At 42.8% G+C, this 17,538-nt stretch overlaps 1 protein-coding gene across 3 annotated transcripts in view; it reads right to left on the bottom strand.

The window, feature by feature from the left end:
- Positions 1-215: 215 nt before the first annotated feature.
- The window catches only part of UNC13B (unc-13 homolog B), a 195,971-nt gene continuing 178,648 nt past the window's right edge, over positions 216-17,538 (bottom strand). For 2 of the 3 annotated variants that reach the window (XM_086479680.1, XM_086479681.1), the window contains 6 exons: positions 13,801-13,857; positions 9,201-9,281; positions 8,679-8,826; positions 2,930-3,022; positions 1,664-1,823; positions 216-501 (listed from right to left, as the gene is read on the bottom strand). In XM_086479680.1, coding sequence (XP_086335806.1) covers positions 216-501; positions 1,664-1,823; positions 2,930-3,022; positions 8,679-8,826; positions 9,201-9,281; positions 13,801-13,857 — 825 coding nt within the window. Of the gene's footprint in view, positions 502-1,663; positions 1,824-2,929; positions 3,023-5,883; positions 5,941-8,678; positions 8,827-9,200; positions 9,282-13,800; positions 13,858-17,538 lie in introns of all 3 variants that reach the window. The other variant, XM_086479679.1, reaches the window with a different exon arrangement.

Genomic DNA, 17,538 nt, shown 5'->3' on the forward strand with positions numbered 1-17,538 from the left:
GAAGAGATTGTCTCATTCTCTACGGTGTCTTACCCAGCTACTAAAAAATAAATAATTCACATCAGATTGATGGATTTGTATCCTGTACAGCACACATGCGCTATCGGAGCCGACAAAGACAACATGAAAAAATCTTTTGTAATTAAGAGAATTGTTGAACACTTGCACATATTGGCACAAGGCAGAAGAGAAAATGGAACATTACACAGCTCAGCTCAGGTGCCTTCCTCCGTGGAGCGGGATTCAGACTTCAACTTCACAAATTCTCTGGCAACTTCATCATTGGTTCTTTGGGAGAGAATCCTCAGGACTGTAAGTCCAGTCTCATCCATGTGAATCCTGCGCCCAAGGGGGCACCAGCAAGCACAGCTTCCTTTGTCTGCTATGTCTCTGAGCTGCATCACTGCTATCCCCAGTACCCGGTCCTCCCGAGCAAAGCAGTAGTCCTTCACGCAGACTTGGAGCTCATAGGCATCAGGACCGTCTTCATTCCCCAGTATGCTGAAAAACACACACAAGATTACTTAGAGTTTCTCAGAATGCATAAATAAAGGTGTCAGCAGCTGACTGGAGTGCTTCAATGAGCCGCAAAAAAACCCGCTCAGAGAGGGAGAAGTAAAACCTATGGCTTATGGGCATTTTTGCTGATTTACAGCTGATAAAGATAACCCCACTACTTAAAAAGAAAAAACAAACAACCCTTATCAAGTTGACTTTACGTGCATGTGTGCTAAACTGAGAGATGAGAGGAGTGGAGAACATTAAAGCCACGCTAATAGATTTTCAACTCAGATGAGTTTAAACATTTCTGCTTCTGTTAAGGGTTGCTTCATTTCAGTAATTAGCATTTTAATTGGATGAAGTCTTTGTTAAAGGTTCAGAACCTTCCATTAAAGCAAAAGCTAATACAAATAGACCCCTAACCTTTCTGATGTTTCTAAAATTAAAAGAATAGTAATAAAAAAAGGACAAAATCTCTTCACTTAGAGGAAGGCTGCCTTTCCTCACATAAAAAAATAATTACACAGACAGTCCTTTTCCCCCCAAGATGTTTACAGTCTTTTGCTGGCCATGTCTTTTCTCATTCTTACTGTACAGCTGGGTGAGTAGTAGTCTGTAGCTCCCTTTGTTGAGCCTTCCAAGAAGGAAGATGCCTTTGTAATAACGAAAGCCAAATAAAAAGAGATCAATACTTGGTGTTGAGAAAGACTGCAATTTTAGCAGTGCAACTCACTACCAGTTCCAAAGGCTGTATTCCTTGGAAACAAGTTCAGAAAGCATGTCCCACAGATCAAGTTGGGATAAAAACACACATTAAGATAAAAAGAACTAAAAATATGTAATGAACTTTTAGCCTCAACTCTACCAACAAAAGACAGAAAGTTCATTAAAACAATGGAGCACAGTAAAATACGTTCACAGGACACACAATGTATTTCAGAAGGTAGCCAAAGGACACTGCTGGTATAGAACAGACCTCAGCATCTCAGGAAAAACTCCCATAACCTAGCTTTTCCCGCCAAGACACCAAGGAGTGGGCCAAGCTATGGAACATGTGCTCTTTTGGGCCTTGAGCAGGCTGTTCACGGACACTGGGAAACCCTATCTGTCCTCTGCATCTGCACTTACCACGTCAGATCCCCAGGCTATTTTTCACACTTACAAGTGAAAGGTTTCATTGTATTTGGGAGCCCAGTTGTTGCTCTTTGACTTGGTTGTGAACTTCCTCTTCTTGTCACTCTGATGGGGCCCAATCATGGTGATTTCAACAAAGGGACGGAACATGCCAGACGTTTGCCACTTCAGGTCGTTGGCTGCCACAACTGGAAAAGAGTCACAACCTGTTTTATAGTAAACACTCATTTGTTCTCATTGCTCTGGACATCTTTCTGCTCTGCTCTGCTTTCAATTTCTTGTTTTAGAGGACAAAGTCCAACTCAAAACATGCCAGTGTCCTGACACACACAGGAAGGACTTTTTTATAATACAAAGATATGCTTTTTTTGCTCTAGTTCAAGTTCTGTGAAAGGAACTTAATGCTTGGGACAGCACTTAGCTTTTGTCACATGCACAAGCAAGAAATTAGACTGAAAACCGAGGCATTTGTGCAGCTCTGAGCAGGCTGCCCTGCCACTTCAGTGCTGACATCTACATTACATGTGGGATAATAAAAAAAAGGGGCATTCCGGGGGCCAATATTAAGGTCTCTGTTGAAAAGGAAAATGAGACTGCAGGTAAGACAAACAAAGCCCATGAGCTGTGGGTGGTTCCAGAATCCAGAATTATTAGCTTTTTAATTCTCATTTTCTCTCAGGTCACTGTGGGAACAGACTGAAGCACAGGAAATAGCTCTGAAAATCAGTTTTTGCATTGCAGTGTAGATTTAGCCAGAAGAGAGGCCTGAAGAGCTGTTTATATAAATCTTCAGAGGAAATTAAAGTAGTTAAATATGCTGTGTTCAAGCAAAGCAGACGAAGGAGGAAGAGGAAGACTGGGATGAATCACTGCTTTGGTTATTTTCAGAGCAGCTCTTCAGGGACCAATGTGGCCTTCAGGACGGGGGAGAGGAACCTCTGAACTCTTACTGGCTGTGCAATCTCTTGGTTTACACTGAGCAATTTCGAAACATCATCCTGTCATGCTGCCCTGTTCTCTGCAGCACAGGCTAAACTGTGGCGCCTGGTGAGAGCCATCATCTGTTTTTTGTTTACTTCATGTGTCATTGCCAATAAACAACAGGACTGTACATTGTCATGTCACTGGCTGGACATGTTCATTTGCTGTTTCTCTACATGTTCCTGATGTGAAACAGAGAAAACAACTACGGATTCACATCCCATGAGCTAACACAGAAATAACAGAACTGCCAACTGGAGATTTGCCTCAACGCAGTCACAGAGCCTGAGCACTAGCACATGATTTGCCATACCTTTCACCGTGACCTTGTGTTCACCAGTTCCTGGGTGGGTATACAGGTCAATCTGTATAGACACTTCACCCACAGGATCATCCACACCAGAGCCTGTTGGAAGAAAATTGACAGCCCCCGTGCACACATGGATTATTGTTTATTGGCACCCGTCTTTGGTTTATGGCCTTAGCAAGACAATATAGCGTTTTCACAGTACACCTTCCAGAGCCAGCTTTTCAGTCAACACCAATAATATAATGTTAATGCAAGATAACATCAGGCTTGCATGCCCAACACGCATAAACACTAACATTTGTTGCACTCCACCATGAAGATCGCACCCTGTTGAGAATACTAGTAAGAATTTTAAAAGAATTTAGAAGACCTGAAGCTTGCCAATAGACCCTCACAGAGAGCAAGGATTTTTCAGAGGTTCTGCCAAGCTATTGTGTGCACATGCAGGCATTCCAGTGGTGGGTATTGGCATTCCTGTCCGCTCAGGAAAAAAGGGAAGGCAAAAAACCAATAAAACAAAAAACCACACCAGGAAGTTTACAAAAAAAAAGACAAAAGATGTTAGTGACTTGCATGGACCCATAGTGCAGTTTCACCCTCCAAGAACATTTTCCCGTGTTGTACATCAGATAAAAGCTGTTAACCTGACTGCCCATCTGCTTCCCTTCGGAGGATAGTGAGAACCCCTTCACTGTTATGCACCAAAAATGATGAGAGCACATCACTCAACTTGCATACCTATTTCCCTTCATCAGTTAGCAGGGAGAAAACAAGATGTAGCTTCACACAGGAAAAGATAACACAGAATCACTGAATGGTTCAGGTTAGAAAGGATCTTAAAGATCACCTAGTTCCAACCCCCCTGCCATGGGCAGGAACACCTTCCACCAGACCAGGTTGCTCAAAGCCCCGTCCAGCCTGGCCTTGAACACTGCCAGCGAGGGGGCAGCCACAGCTTCTCACAAGGTCTCCACAGATTCTTCTCTTCTCAGAAGAGAATCTCTTCAACTCTGAGAACTCTCTCAGCCTGTCTTCACAGGGGAGGTACTCCAGCCCCCTTGATCATTTTTGTGTCCCTCCTCTGGACACGCTTGAGCAGGTCCATGTCTTTCCTGTCCTGAGGACCCCAGAGCTGAACATCATACTCCATGTTGTAACAGAAGATCTCATGAACCTACAATCCACATATTGTGATGTTTTTTAACCTTTAATCATAATTACCATGCAGTATGTGGAAATGGCATTTTTCTGGGTAGGGAAGTCAAGATGTCATATAAATTACAGAAGAAGATGGCTTTGCAAAATGAAAATTAAGTCTTTGATAAGATTGGGAGATTGATTTTACTTTCTCTTTAACTCTCTGACCTCAGGTTGACAATTAGCAATGCTGTTGTAATTGGGATACCCACAGGGTAATTGAGTACCTACAAACAGCAGTGTTATTTTGTCAATTCTGAGGATGACATTGCTAAGTGAAAGAATTGGTGTGCCTGAAATTCAAGATAAGGAGCTTGAAAGATATCATTAAACAAACATTTTGATTAGACAGATTTAACATGTCAACTTTCACAAAACAGTCTGCAGGCAGCAAAAACACTCATTTAAAAACCAAAAGGTTGAGAGCTAATCTGTGCAATTCTCTGAAGAGAATTACATGGCACAGAACTGTAGGCAGTGGAAGTCACATTAATATACAAGTAAAAGTATCTTAGCAAACAAAACAGAACGTCAAATTATTATCTTTGGGTAGATTCTCATTCTTGACCCAAGTACAACAAACAGCCTCTAGGCTGTGACATTTGTATACGATATTGAGGGACTGTTTTCTCCCCACTTGGAAGGGCAGCGTTCCTTCTTTTCTGTTTAAAGCACAGAGCTTTAAAGTTAGCAGGCTTCGTTATTGACTTAACACATCTGATGGTGCAGGTCTGTCACTTACACTGTTGGCATTTTCCACAGGAATGGAAAAGATTACCAACAGTACATAACAACTTTATCAGGACACATCTGCAGAAACATCAGCCGCCAAACACTCAGCTCTTCATTTTGCTGATCTTTAGTGTAATTAATAGGTTATAAAGGAGACACTGATGCTTCAGAGGAATGACAGTGGAATCATTCCATTACCTTTGACAGAAACAAAATTTAGATTATCTTTTTTCCTACTTCATTCTTGTCTCTTCATTCAAAAATACTGTTCTATTAACTGAAATGTTCGGAGACAAAAAACACTCTTTGTAGATGGCAAATGAAAAATATTCTGAGCTTGTACAACTGCGTGCACACATGTGCTTGCACATTTAGTGACAAGCAGATTTAAATCTTGACATGGAAGTCTCACTGGTATTGCAATACTGGAAGGTGAAACTGCAGAACTGAGCTCATGCAATGGATCACAGATGCAGTTCACCTAAGATAACAAAAGACTTTGGATAGGAAAAAAAAAAAAAAAAAAGAGATGAAACACAACAACACTTAATTGTTTAGGGGTCTCCCGAGCATCCACACTTTTAGCTATTCCTCTTCAAGGCAGATGGTTCAAGCTTGGCCATAACCTTGAGTGCATATCAGACATTACCACGTATTACAGTAGCCCGTCTCAGCAGACCATACACATGCAAGCCTAGGACTTGAAACAGCAATATACAGCCCATGGTAAAGGGTAGGGGAACAAGTTCGTAGCATCTCTCAAAAACCAGTCCATTTTTCTAGACAGCTCTCATACCCCATGAATAAATCTCAAGCTTGGGGACAGGCTCTCAGGCAAGGTACAGACTTCTAAACCGCGCAACCTGTGGTCCTGTCTGTGGGATGCAAGCATTCAGTGACAGTTCACTTCTACAAGGAGCTACAGGGAACGGGTCTCTGGAAAAGGTTTCTGAGCATGGGCAAGATGACTTCAAAAGCAAGGCAGTTGGCTAATGTTGTTATGGTAACAACATTAGTCTTGAACATACCCTTATCAGGAAGAACGTCCTCATTAGCGGTAAACCTAATACCTTTCCCATCATGCACTGAGACATGAATTCAAAAGGCAAGAAGCAAGCAGGATAAAGAGAGAAGAGTATGAATTACAATCCAATTAGCAGAGTCACTTAAACAAATACAAAACAAATATTCTAGCTCTTAATAGCCAAAATATCCTCTTAGATCTTCCGCTCCAACAGAGGCTTTGGAGAGCAAGGCTGTCTGCGAGTAAGGGATTGTCAGGGTTAAAACAAGAACAAAATTTGTGCTGCATAACTAAACTGCAAGCCATGATCCAACTTTGCAGAGCAGACATTTAATGGCACAGTGCTACACAAGCCTGCTCAGTAAGACAATCAGGGCAATAGATACCTCAAAAAACTGGAAGATGCAACCATTGAGCAGTGAAGCAAGAAAGGGAATTAGTCAGCATTTAAATGGTTCTGTGTGCAGCCATTTCCTCCCATAGGCTTCTGGGAAACTTTACTTATACAAAGAGAAACATCAGTCAGAGTGCTCTGGTAAGCAGATGTCAGGTGTAAGTATTAGTGCTGACCCTGCTGTCCCTCCAACACATGAACAGATCTCCAAACCAATCTACTGACAGGGGTTGCTGAGAAGTGTATGCAAGCAATATCCTTTTCTAGCCCCAGTCCCAGGAGAGAGTCATGCCTTTCTCAGACATATTCCATTATTGATGCTATAGATATTAGTGATGTAGCTCAAGTCTTTTGTTCCCCAAACCGGGCCCAAAATTCTCAAGCTTACTAATGTAGAATACGCTGATTTGGACCAGCTCAGTGGCCTACCATGCCCACTACCTGTCTCCTAAAGTGGTTAAGATGAGCCACAAAGAAATGCCACCAGTCAGCTATAAGATACGATCAATGACCTCATAACGAGTGCATCTTATGTCCTAAAGCTAGAGCTTCATTCTAAGCTTCTTAAAAACAAACAAACCACCCACAAAAAAACCCCAACCCCCACACTTCTGTGGCAACCCTGTATATTCCTGCTGCTCTTAGATTATGTTCAATGATCTTTGCATACCTGTTAAATGCTCACTCTCAGTGCAGTTTTATAGTCAAACCATGCATTGCATGAAGCTGCTTTCTCATATCAGCTCTGAATTTGCCACTTTACAACTTCAGAGAAGCATCTGCCTCCTCTAATTTTAAACACTCCTGACTCTTACATGGAGTGTAGCACAGCAGTGCTGCACACATGGTTATATCTTGGCTCATCACAACAACACAATAGGATCCACATGAAAAACTAGCTTCAATTCACGGTCTGGATATATAATGGGAAACATTTGCCATTGATCAGCAAAGACTGAAAACACACTGTGCACACAAGTTCTCCATTAAAAACTCTAACGGCAACAGCCAAGTTCCTTTAGTCCCTTGTGGATGCAGCAGTCTTTGACCTGTCTGGCCACTGGATGTCATCGTTGCTCTGCTGGGACACAGCTATAGGATCGTTCTCTCAAATGCAGGTATTGCCTCTTTAGTTAACTTCAGTGTTTCAATGCAGTACGTTTCAACCTAAGCAGGAATATATCGTGCTGCTAAAAGCAGGGATGGTGCAGTCCCCCAAAACTACACTCAACTTTTCACTTTAAAAAGAAACCTTGTTTCGCTGAAGATTTCTCAGCACTTTCTGTACTAGTTGAGGAATGTCAGTATCAAGCAGCCTCACTTGCACACGAGGGAAAAGTGTGTTGGCTAGGGAGTGCTTCCCCCTTGATTTCAGGGCTTGGTGTGACAGTATGCTGACAGTACAGTCCGTGTAGTCACCACCTCTCATGGTTTTGGCAGATTTAAAGGAAAAAGAACCCCAAGCAAAAAGACGTCAGAAAGACATGCCCATGGAGTTCTATGACTTCTGCTGCTGAGATGTAGCAGCCCAATACCATGGCCTGTATTTAAACAGCCTGAAAGCTTAAACTATCAGTTTCAGTTTTGGCCTAACTCCAATAGCATCTCTCCTCTCTTCCTGAGGTTAGTGAGATTCATAGTCAGCCAGTGAAAGTCCCTGACTAGAGACCAAACTATTCTGTACAACAATCTGGAGATGCTTACATGAAAGCAATGAAAGACAGAGAAAATTAACTGTTTACCCCTTCCAAATCAATGAAATAGCACCACTATCGTGCCTTCGCAGAGAGCTACCAAAGAACTCCAGTGATCCACCCCAGCAGCTTACCAGTATGTTGTGGTGATTTGTAATCATCTAGCTCACACATATCCTCTACTGGCCACAGAAAAAACAGTGCTTTCATTGCTCTCCTAAGAGACTTTTCCCTTTACAGGCAGCGTGTAGCTCCGTGACTCATCACACTGCTGTCAATCAGCCTCAGTCAGGACTACATGGGCTGCTGGCAGGTGGTCTGTGACACAGGCACCAACTAGTTTCTGTGGTGGTGTCTTGCTGAAATGGTCCCTCACACTACCGTGTTAAGTCTCAGTACAGTAACTTCAAGTTTCACTGAAGTCACCCACCCATGTTAATTTACGGAACGTGACTTAAGTGAGGATTGCAGAAAAAAAGACTGCAAACACCCAGGCCTTATGTTTCATATATTTCTGCTCTCTCAAAACGTAGCTGTTGAGTGGGAAATAACCTCCTTTCCCTCCTTCCCTGTTTCAAAAGCTTTGAACTGTCACGTTTCCAGAAACATTACTGCCAAAAGCGCTCTACAAACTGGCAGTACAAGGCAGAGCAATTACGAACCGAGCAGATAGCTCCATTCAACTTTGCCAACAACACAAAAGAGTCTTACCCTGAGCTGTCTGAGTCTGGACAAAGGTTTTGATGAGAGTGTCTGTGGTCTGAGTGTAGAGAGAGAGAGCATATCGAAGTGACTGCAGGTCTGGACTCTTCTCCAAGAAGGTTTTCTTCAGACCATTCCCACCAGCATGGAAATATTGCTAAGAGTAAAAAGAAAGAGGAAAAACTGAGGGAGAATTGCAACCAGCAACCAACATTTACATGCTATTGTTTGTATGGATGGGAAAGAGATGGAAAAATTCGCAAAACAGCTTCTGTACCGGAAATCCAGCTCTTAGACCAACTGCTCATGGCTTTCCTCTTCCAAAGCACTTAAATGTAAATATGCTGACTCCCAGCACATGCCAGTCCCCCAAGCCTGTTCAGGTTTACAGAAACATGGCAGTATCACTCCTGCCTTCATTGCTGTAACAGCAGCAACAGACTGCTCTGGAACTGGGGCAGGCACTATCCTCTCAAATAGTAATTGGGGATGGAGCAAGAGAATGACAGAGACAGAAACAGAATCACTTACTTTGATAGTATCCAGTGCCAGATCTAAAACAGCACACTGCTTTGGAGTGAGACTCCTAGTTTCTTCTCTCACCATATGATCCTGCAAATAACCATTATATTTGACATGAGTATGCTGTCAGAGACTAAGGGAAAAGGAGTATCATCACCTCCTCTGCATTCATGCTGTGGCTTTGTGGCCACAGCATTAATTCAGCTGTTTAAGGAACACTTAATGGAGTCTCTCAGTGTCATTTATTACAGCTTAACTTGAAAATAAATGCACTTTCTCTGTTTCTTGCAGGCACAGAAGACAGAAATAAGGAAAGGAACCGGGCAAAGATAAGTGACAATTTAAAATCACAGTTTATCTCTCAGAAAACCCAAACGGGAGCCTGCTTGCTACCCCTGGCATTCTAGAGCAGCCACAACAAAACTCTGAAAACAGCACCTAAATCAAGGAATTCTGAGAACCAGATACTGGGCAAAGTTGCTATACATTGTTTGTGGATTTTTTTTTTTTAATTCTACCATCTACAAAGGTCACTAATTCATCATATTGTTGGTGTAAAGAAAGAAAAACAAACCAACAGGCAACATTTTCTAGAAGATACCTTTGCTAAAAGAAGAAGTTGCTCCCATTAAGACTTACTATCTCTAATAGCAGAGAGCCAGTGGGAAGGGATTCCCTTTCCTGCAGTGGCAGCATATCCCTGTTAGACTCCTGCCTGTCTACAAGGATGCTCCATCCTTTGGTATTTCAATAAGCTCTTTCTCTCTGATGCTTAGTCTAGGTTCTCAGGGGAAAATGGCACATTTTAGGAATTCAAAGCTTTGCACAAACCCAAATTCTAACTGTTTGAGCTGCTGGAGGTTCAGGCCAGCTGACTGCAGCCTGGGTGCTGAAGCATTCACGAAAAAGATGCAAGCAAATCAGGCAAAGGCTACTTATCCTTACTTGAAATACGTCATAGCCTCTGATACAAGACACTTTCCAGGAGACATGCCTACTAAATTGTCTTTGAGTAAAGCATGCCTAGTGTGTGGCATCATGTGTACATTTCACGCTGATAAACCTGCTGGCTATCTTGCAGCCTGGTGATTCTTCACATTGCCTGGTGTTGTTCCCATTCATTATCCACCACAATCCACCTCCTGCCTGATGGAGACAGGGCTCACGGCAGTCTAGGTGCAGTGTGAGGCATTTGCCATGCTTCTCACAGGCATCCAGCTAGCGCCTTTGCACAGGGCTGCACCAAACTGTACAGAAGACGCCTCTCAAGTCAGCAGTACCCCAGACAAGTTTTCACTGTGCTTTCTTGAGTACTAGAGACGTGCCTCAACTTGCCTTTTTCTCCCACACCGGATGCTCCTGGTCTGGGGACCTACGTGGGGTGGCACAGTGCTCTGCAAGCTGCAGCATATCTCCTGTTGAGACAAGCTGTCCTTAGGGGAGAAATACCTCTCCTCCCTCTTCTTCATGAGCTCAAAGTAATTCAGCTGAAGAAGATGTGGCTTCACACTTCAGTGCGCAGAGAGTAAAACATTCTTTTCTCTGTCTGACAGTCAGATTAAGTGTGCAATCAGCCAGAGCCCAAGGCCACGTTCACAGGAGAGTCCAATTTAGTGAGGGTAGCTACGTCCCCAAGGCAGAGTGACTTTCATGTCTGCTGAAATGACTTTCTAGGTCTGCCTGCCAGATTCCCCATGGTGTGACAGAAACCAGGTGGTCACCATTTTTCTCTTAAACACCTGAAGAGCTTATTCAGCCCCTCTCTGAGCAGTCACCCCACTGGTGCCCATGCTGTCAACACACAGCAACACGTCACTGCTTTCTAAGACAGTTTCCCAGTGCCATTTACTTCAACACATTATGTAAAAATAACCCAGTGACTGGACTGGTAATGTTTGCACCTACACTCAGAGGAGCCCACACTGCCATTCCCCCGTGTACCTGCCCTCTGCAAATCCCACACTCTTCCTATAAAGGACTGCACAGAGTGCTACCCTGCCCTTCCCAGATTGCCAGCCAGGAGCAAGCCACAAACATTTCCACCACACAGTTATGCAACTTCAAGCAGCAGTAGAAGAAGAAGAAAAAAAATCTTTTCCTGGTCTCTCAGACTCATCCTTGTATTCTCCACAGGTACTCTCAGAAGAACCTCTGCAGTCAGAACTCGACTGGTTACCCTGGGGGCAGCATGAGGGAGAGGAGGCTGCTGCTCCCTGCTCCAGCAAACTGAGCAGAAAGAGTTTGATAATAAACGGGAGGCAGATACGTGGCACCAAGGTGCCAGGTTGATGGCTGGATTTTCTGAGCATTTTAAAAATACACTGTGAAATTGATTTGTCATCAGGACGAGTGCCTTTGCCTGTCAGGTCTGACAGTCTCAGTTTTAAGCTGAGTTACCTGATTCACTAGGGCTCTATTCCCCCTGTTTTATTTAAGACAAAAAAAGCTTAAAATCCATCCCATAATTTTCCTAGGCTTTTAATGGAACTGCAAAATGCACAGGAGAGGGGCTCTGAAGAGCCATTTACTCATGCTTTCCCTGTTAGCTTGTACACGCCTGCAAAACCAAAAGGATTAAAAAAATAATATCCACGATACTTACACAGGCCCAAACAGTTTACACTCTTGTAACACCTTTACTCTTCCGCAAATTTTTGGACACAATGTCAGTTCACACCATCTGTCTGAACTAAAGGTCTCCAAAATTCAGGTGGTAGAGTGCTTTCACACTTGTGTACAGCTCTCTTGCCACATATAAAATCTCATGTACCTGTGCTGCTGTAGTCCTATATATGGATATGCAAATAAAGGCTTGAACACACACCAGGGCTTGCCTGATTTGCATGATTGCACGCATTTCTAAAAACGCAGTCCAGAGTTATCAAAGTTAAGCTTTACAGTCACTGAACTGAAGACAGGCTGATGCTGAGGGATGGCCTTCATCTGACCAGTGTGAATGGAAACCAGCAAAGCTTCCAACTCATTCCTGGCAAAAGACACCTTGTATACATTAAGAAACTCCAGTAATGAGAAAATGGGGAAGAAGTAGAAGATAACAGTGAAAGTCACTGGCTTTGCCCGAGAATGCAAGCAAGCCACAGGAACTCGCAGTCGTCTGTGCACAAACTTGTCCTTGTGACCTGGGAGGAGAAACGGAGTGAATTCAGAGCTCCCCCCCTTTGACATCAGGAGGGCACGTAGAAGGTAGGGGTGGCTTCTCTTCCTCCAAATGTTGGGTTCTGCTTATGTTTTTAAAAGGCAAAGGGGATACACACAGGAAAAGTGAGTCACATTTGGAGGCCGTGATCCAGCTCTCACTCTCCCAGGCTGGTACAAAGCTCCTCTCTCCCCACTACTCCCATGGAAGCAGCACAGAGCATTGTAAGTGCAGGAAGCAGCAGAGGTAGTGCAATCCTCGGGAGCCACCACGTCACCCAGGAGGACAGCCTGGGTGTGGGAGTGCAAGGGGCTGTCCCCCAGCACAAGTGACAGCTATTCCCCTGGGGAACCACACTGGAAGGTTTGTGTTATGTCACCGTTAACTGCTACGTAACAGCTTCAAAACACAGCTGGAGAAAAGTGTGTGCATGTAATGGCACACCTGCATGTCCAGATCACTTACTAGGATTGCTACTAAGCATTGACTTAAATGGATTGTGGACTGTCCCGGCTCATAAACATGTGTATGTAAAATGTGTCTGCTGGGTAAGAGAAACAGATAGTCATGTAGAGACAGCTGTAATAAGTGCATGAGAAAAAAATGTTATGGAAAAAGATGAACTTGATTTAATCACTTAGGAGAATGCCCTTCGCTGTGGGAAGATTTCCCTGATCACACTCCAGGACAGAGTTCACATTCATCTCCGCCTTCCTAGCAGCACAGTTTGTGCACTGTGACGCTTCAGATTTAGACCTCCTCTTGCACAACACCTGTTTTGCAGCACAAGTCAAACTACAACACAGTGCAATTTGAACGTTGTAAGGCGTCGCTATTTTCATACCATTCCTGTCGTGATCAGTGAATTAATGCTCTATCGGCTTATGATGAGGTGGCGTGCACTTAGTAATGCTCATGCCATGCACTGTCACGTCATGCACTGTCAAAACACATCAACATAGCTTTCATGCTAAATGCCAGCTTGCCTGTAAAGAGAGCCCACGCAGAAGGAATTTACAGACACGGGCTCTCTTCCATAGGCAACAACTATTTTTGTAACAGTTCGTATAATTCATCAACAGCTAGCACAATCATCTTTCCAACTGATACCTCATTATCAGGATCACATAAGGGACTCCCTTTTATACATGGGGATACAGAGGAACTGGTCATATATTGAGAACTCTACTTTTTTCATTTTAAATTGACATACCAAACTGATCACTGTATCTACAGAAAACTACTTTGATGATTAAACCGACAATAAAATTTAAGTTAAACACAATACTAATGTTAGCAACATGCATTTAAGAGCACATTCTATGCATTTAAAAGCATTTCTCTGCAACTGCATTTAGCAACAAACCACTGGAAGCACAAGACATGCTATGAGCTACTACAGTTTCCATGCTTACACACACAGACATTAACACAAGCCATACAGAACAATACCTTCAACTTTGACAAGTGTCCCAGTTCTTTAGCAGCACTGAAAATCAACTGTGTGCCCTATGATTGCAAGAAGTTAGAAAAGAAAGAAGGAGGGAAAAAAAGATTATAAACAAGCTTTGCATGTTTTTCCTTCGAGCAAGTCAAGTCAGTTCACAGCTAGAACTTTACATAACCACCGCAAGTCAGTCACAACAACTTGACTCCTTGCCAGTTTATTACCTAGTGTAAAACCTGGCATTTCCGTGGATACCACATCAAGAGCTATTGCAGAGCACAACATTCTGCTAAATGGTTCGCTCTTGCTTACAGCAGCCACCCATTTAAACAGGATGTGCCCTCAAACGGATTGCAAATGGGGGTGAAGGCAGCACACTGGTTTTGTTTCCAAAGTGGTCCTTTCAAATTCAAGTCTAAATACACATGAAGACAGCATAAGACTGGCCAAAGCAAAAGATCACACAACTGATGACAATCTTCCAACAGAAGTAGAGCTCAAGCAGTGGGATGGGCCTAAGCATAAATCAGATCAGGAAAAAAAGCTGGATCAGAGCAGTTTTCAGGTGAGAGATACGCAAAGTCCAGTGAATACTACAGCATTGCTTTTACACATCAAAAGCTTGGACAATGGCTCTTCTTTCCCTGCTGTGGCTTATTGATGCCATAAGACTGATGAAGAAACAAAAAGGGAAATCCCAGTGATGGGAAATCTTTTGCTTCAAGTCACTTACACTCTAGTATAATGGATTTTTACATACTTTCTCTGCAATGGTTGCAAACAAAGATACTTTCATTTTCCCCACCGCACCATTTCTCTGTCGTGTAATATTCCTTTTGCCTGGGGAGTGAAGTCCAAAATTTACTGAAAGCGCCAAAAGCAACCAATACAATTTTCCAGCTTTTCCCAGAGATGCTTTACGAGGTGTGCTGGAATTTATTTTCTTCCAGTTCACTCCTTTTCATTCACCTAATCTTGCCTTTTTTTTAAAAAAAAAGTCACGACTGCCTATTACTCCACTCAGAATAAGACTGTAGCTTACTGTAATTCTGGCTACAAATTGCACATCTATCATATCATGAAACTTCACTCTCCACTGCAGCCCTCTCAGCTAGTCAGATTTGGGCTTTAGGACCAAGACAAAGCTACAGGTGACCTCTCTTCCCTAATTAAGCCTCCTCTCCATTATCTCTCTCAGGATTGCTTTCGGTGTGTTCAGGAGCACTGCCCTCTCAAAGACAATCTTTGGCTCTTCTCACTTGTAATTGGTCATTCCCTGCTAGTGTTAGAAGTACATGTAAATGTCACCACAGATATCAGTTGGGAAGTGCCTGGGGGATGTCTCCGTTGAATTACTGAAAGAAGCTTAGAGGGACAGACACTGGTGGGTGGCACTCTCCAGTAGGGTCTTTTTGCTCAGGAAAACACCTGGGAGAAGATGAAGCTAATCTTAGTCGGGGACTACTGGCTCCATGAGATCCACATTTCCCCAAAGGTCTCCGCTAAATTCATTTCTCCTTTCCACAGCCCTCCTTCCCTCTCCTTTACAACCCTTTCTCATCTCAACAGTCTTTCATCCTCCCACTTAGCCACAACTGCCATGATCACTTGTCACCCCCAAATTCCTCAAACTCTAATGAAGCAAGATGTAAACCCAGAATTATTATATTGCCCTTTGCCCCTTCCTGTACCACTCAGTTTGTTTTCTTTGTTGCCTTCTTTGGTATTTGTTGATTTGTTGACTTTTAAGTCAGTACCTTGGGGAGCAGGAACTATGCCGTACATGCACTTACAGAGGAGCCTCTGGAACCGGGTTCTACTGTAAAGATCATTCCTAAAATAGTTTTTTTTTTCTAGGATGAAAGTTAACAGCTGTCCTGATTGGTTCCCCTCGGCAAAACAGTGTCTTTATACCTGTTGCTAGACGTAGCAGGTACCCTTTTACAGAAGGAAAGCAGGCAAACAGTTTACAGCTGTAACACTGGAAAGACTGAGGCTCACTCTAGGGACACTGCACACCCTCTGCCCATCCCAACGGCAGGCCAGAAGTGAATTTTTAGATGAGATACTTTTTCTTTAGTTTTGCCAGCTTCATAAATTTCTTCAAGCTGAAAGACTCTGTGACCTGATCACAGACAAGCTCTTGATTTGCTCTATCTGTTAAGCATCACCTAATCCTCACTGTTTCTCAGCCTTTTATGTTTGTTGAATACAAATCAATACAGAACGAATACTATCGACTTTGTAGCTAAACAGAAGCTCTTGATAATTGATTAAATTCACAACTCTTGGGGAAAAGTGCAGGCAAGGACAACTCATCGAAAAAGGAAAGCTTCTGAAATGAGACTGGGAGGTTCACTTGCTGACAATATCCAATGCATAGTGTTAAAGAGTGCAACTGTCTAAATTGAAAGAGTACAAAATTCTCTGTATTTCCAGCAAGCGAGGTGGAACATGACTGTACACCAGGAGCAACACAGAGATTCGCTGTGGGCCACACCAAATAATCCACCAAGGGACGTGGCTTCAGCTAGCACTCTGGTACCCAACAGATGTGCCTCCTGTTCCATATGATTGATCACAAAGTTTCTTTGACTTATGGGTCTTAAAACTCCAGTTTGACCAAGCAGAAATAAAAATTAACATTTTTACAATCTGAATTCTGAAAAAGTGAGTAGTCTCAACACAAACTAACATTTCTTGATCCAGTATTTCCAACCTTCATTGGTCGCTTTTTTTAATACACATTTGAACAACATCATCAACTAGCCTAGGCACGTAGCCTGCCTGCCGCAGGCTTCTAAGGAGGGCAGGTTGGTACCACTGAGCAATACACAGTGACTTGATACGCTTCAAGGAACAAAGCTTCTCAGATAACTACTGCTCAGTTCTTTCTCAGTAAGAAAATCCTCATCAATCAGTGCCATCTCTGTCAATGTGTCTGCAAGGAGAAGTTATTTTACTGTTACATTGGGTTTGTCATCAATGCTGGTAACATCTAATGAAAATCTGGACAGCCAAAAAACATTCTTGTAAGCAAGTTGCTCTACCTCCTCAAAAAAGTTATTTATTCATGGAAAACATATGACAAAGCTCTACAGACAGCACTGGCTCCAGGTGCGCCTCTAGGGAATGAAACCAACTAAACTTAAATACCAAGTAGTTTTGAGAAAAGCTGCCCACAATAGAATTGATTAAAATGTCAAGGATGGAATATGATGAAAAATTAAGTCCTTATTAAGAATTGTTTCTGCCTAGCTCTGTGGCAAATATAGCTGGAAATGAGACAGACCTTAGTGCTGTTTTTTCTGGCTCTTCCCACGAAATTAGTTCTACCTTCACAAACTTTTTGAAAACAAGATATCTACAGTCCACCACACAAAGATTTTAAATTCTTGTTAATGATCTGACTGTTTTTCCCCCCCCCAGTGAAATCATTTAGAGAAGGATCATCAGCTGACTCAAGTTTAATTGCTAGAAGCCTACAGAACTGCACTGATTTATATTCCAAGAGGTTCAAACTCTCATAGCTTAACTGTCGTACTGCTTGGTTGACAAAGTTAGGAAACAAAAGCCTACTGCAAGTCTTTTGAATTCCAGTCCTGTCTTGCAAAACATACTATTAGTCAGGCTTATTTTTCTGAGATGTACCAGCGCAAGGAAGTTTCATCCGGTATTGTACATTCCTTTCCCAGATTTTTTTAATTCCTACATTCAACAATAATAAGATCTGATAATTTCTT

This window comes from Leptosomus discolor, chromosome Z (genome assembly GCF_034619465.1).
Source record: "Leptosomus discolor isolate bLepDis1 chromosome Z, bLepDis1.hap2, whole genome shotgun sequence".
NCBI classification, from domain to species: Eukaryota; Metazoa; Chordata; class Aves; order Leptosomiformes; family Leptosomidae; genus Leptosomus; species Leptosomus discolor.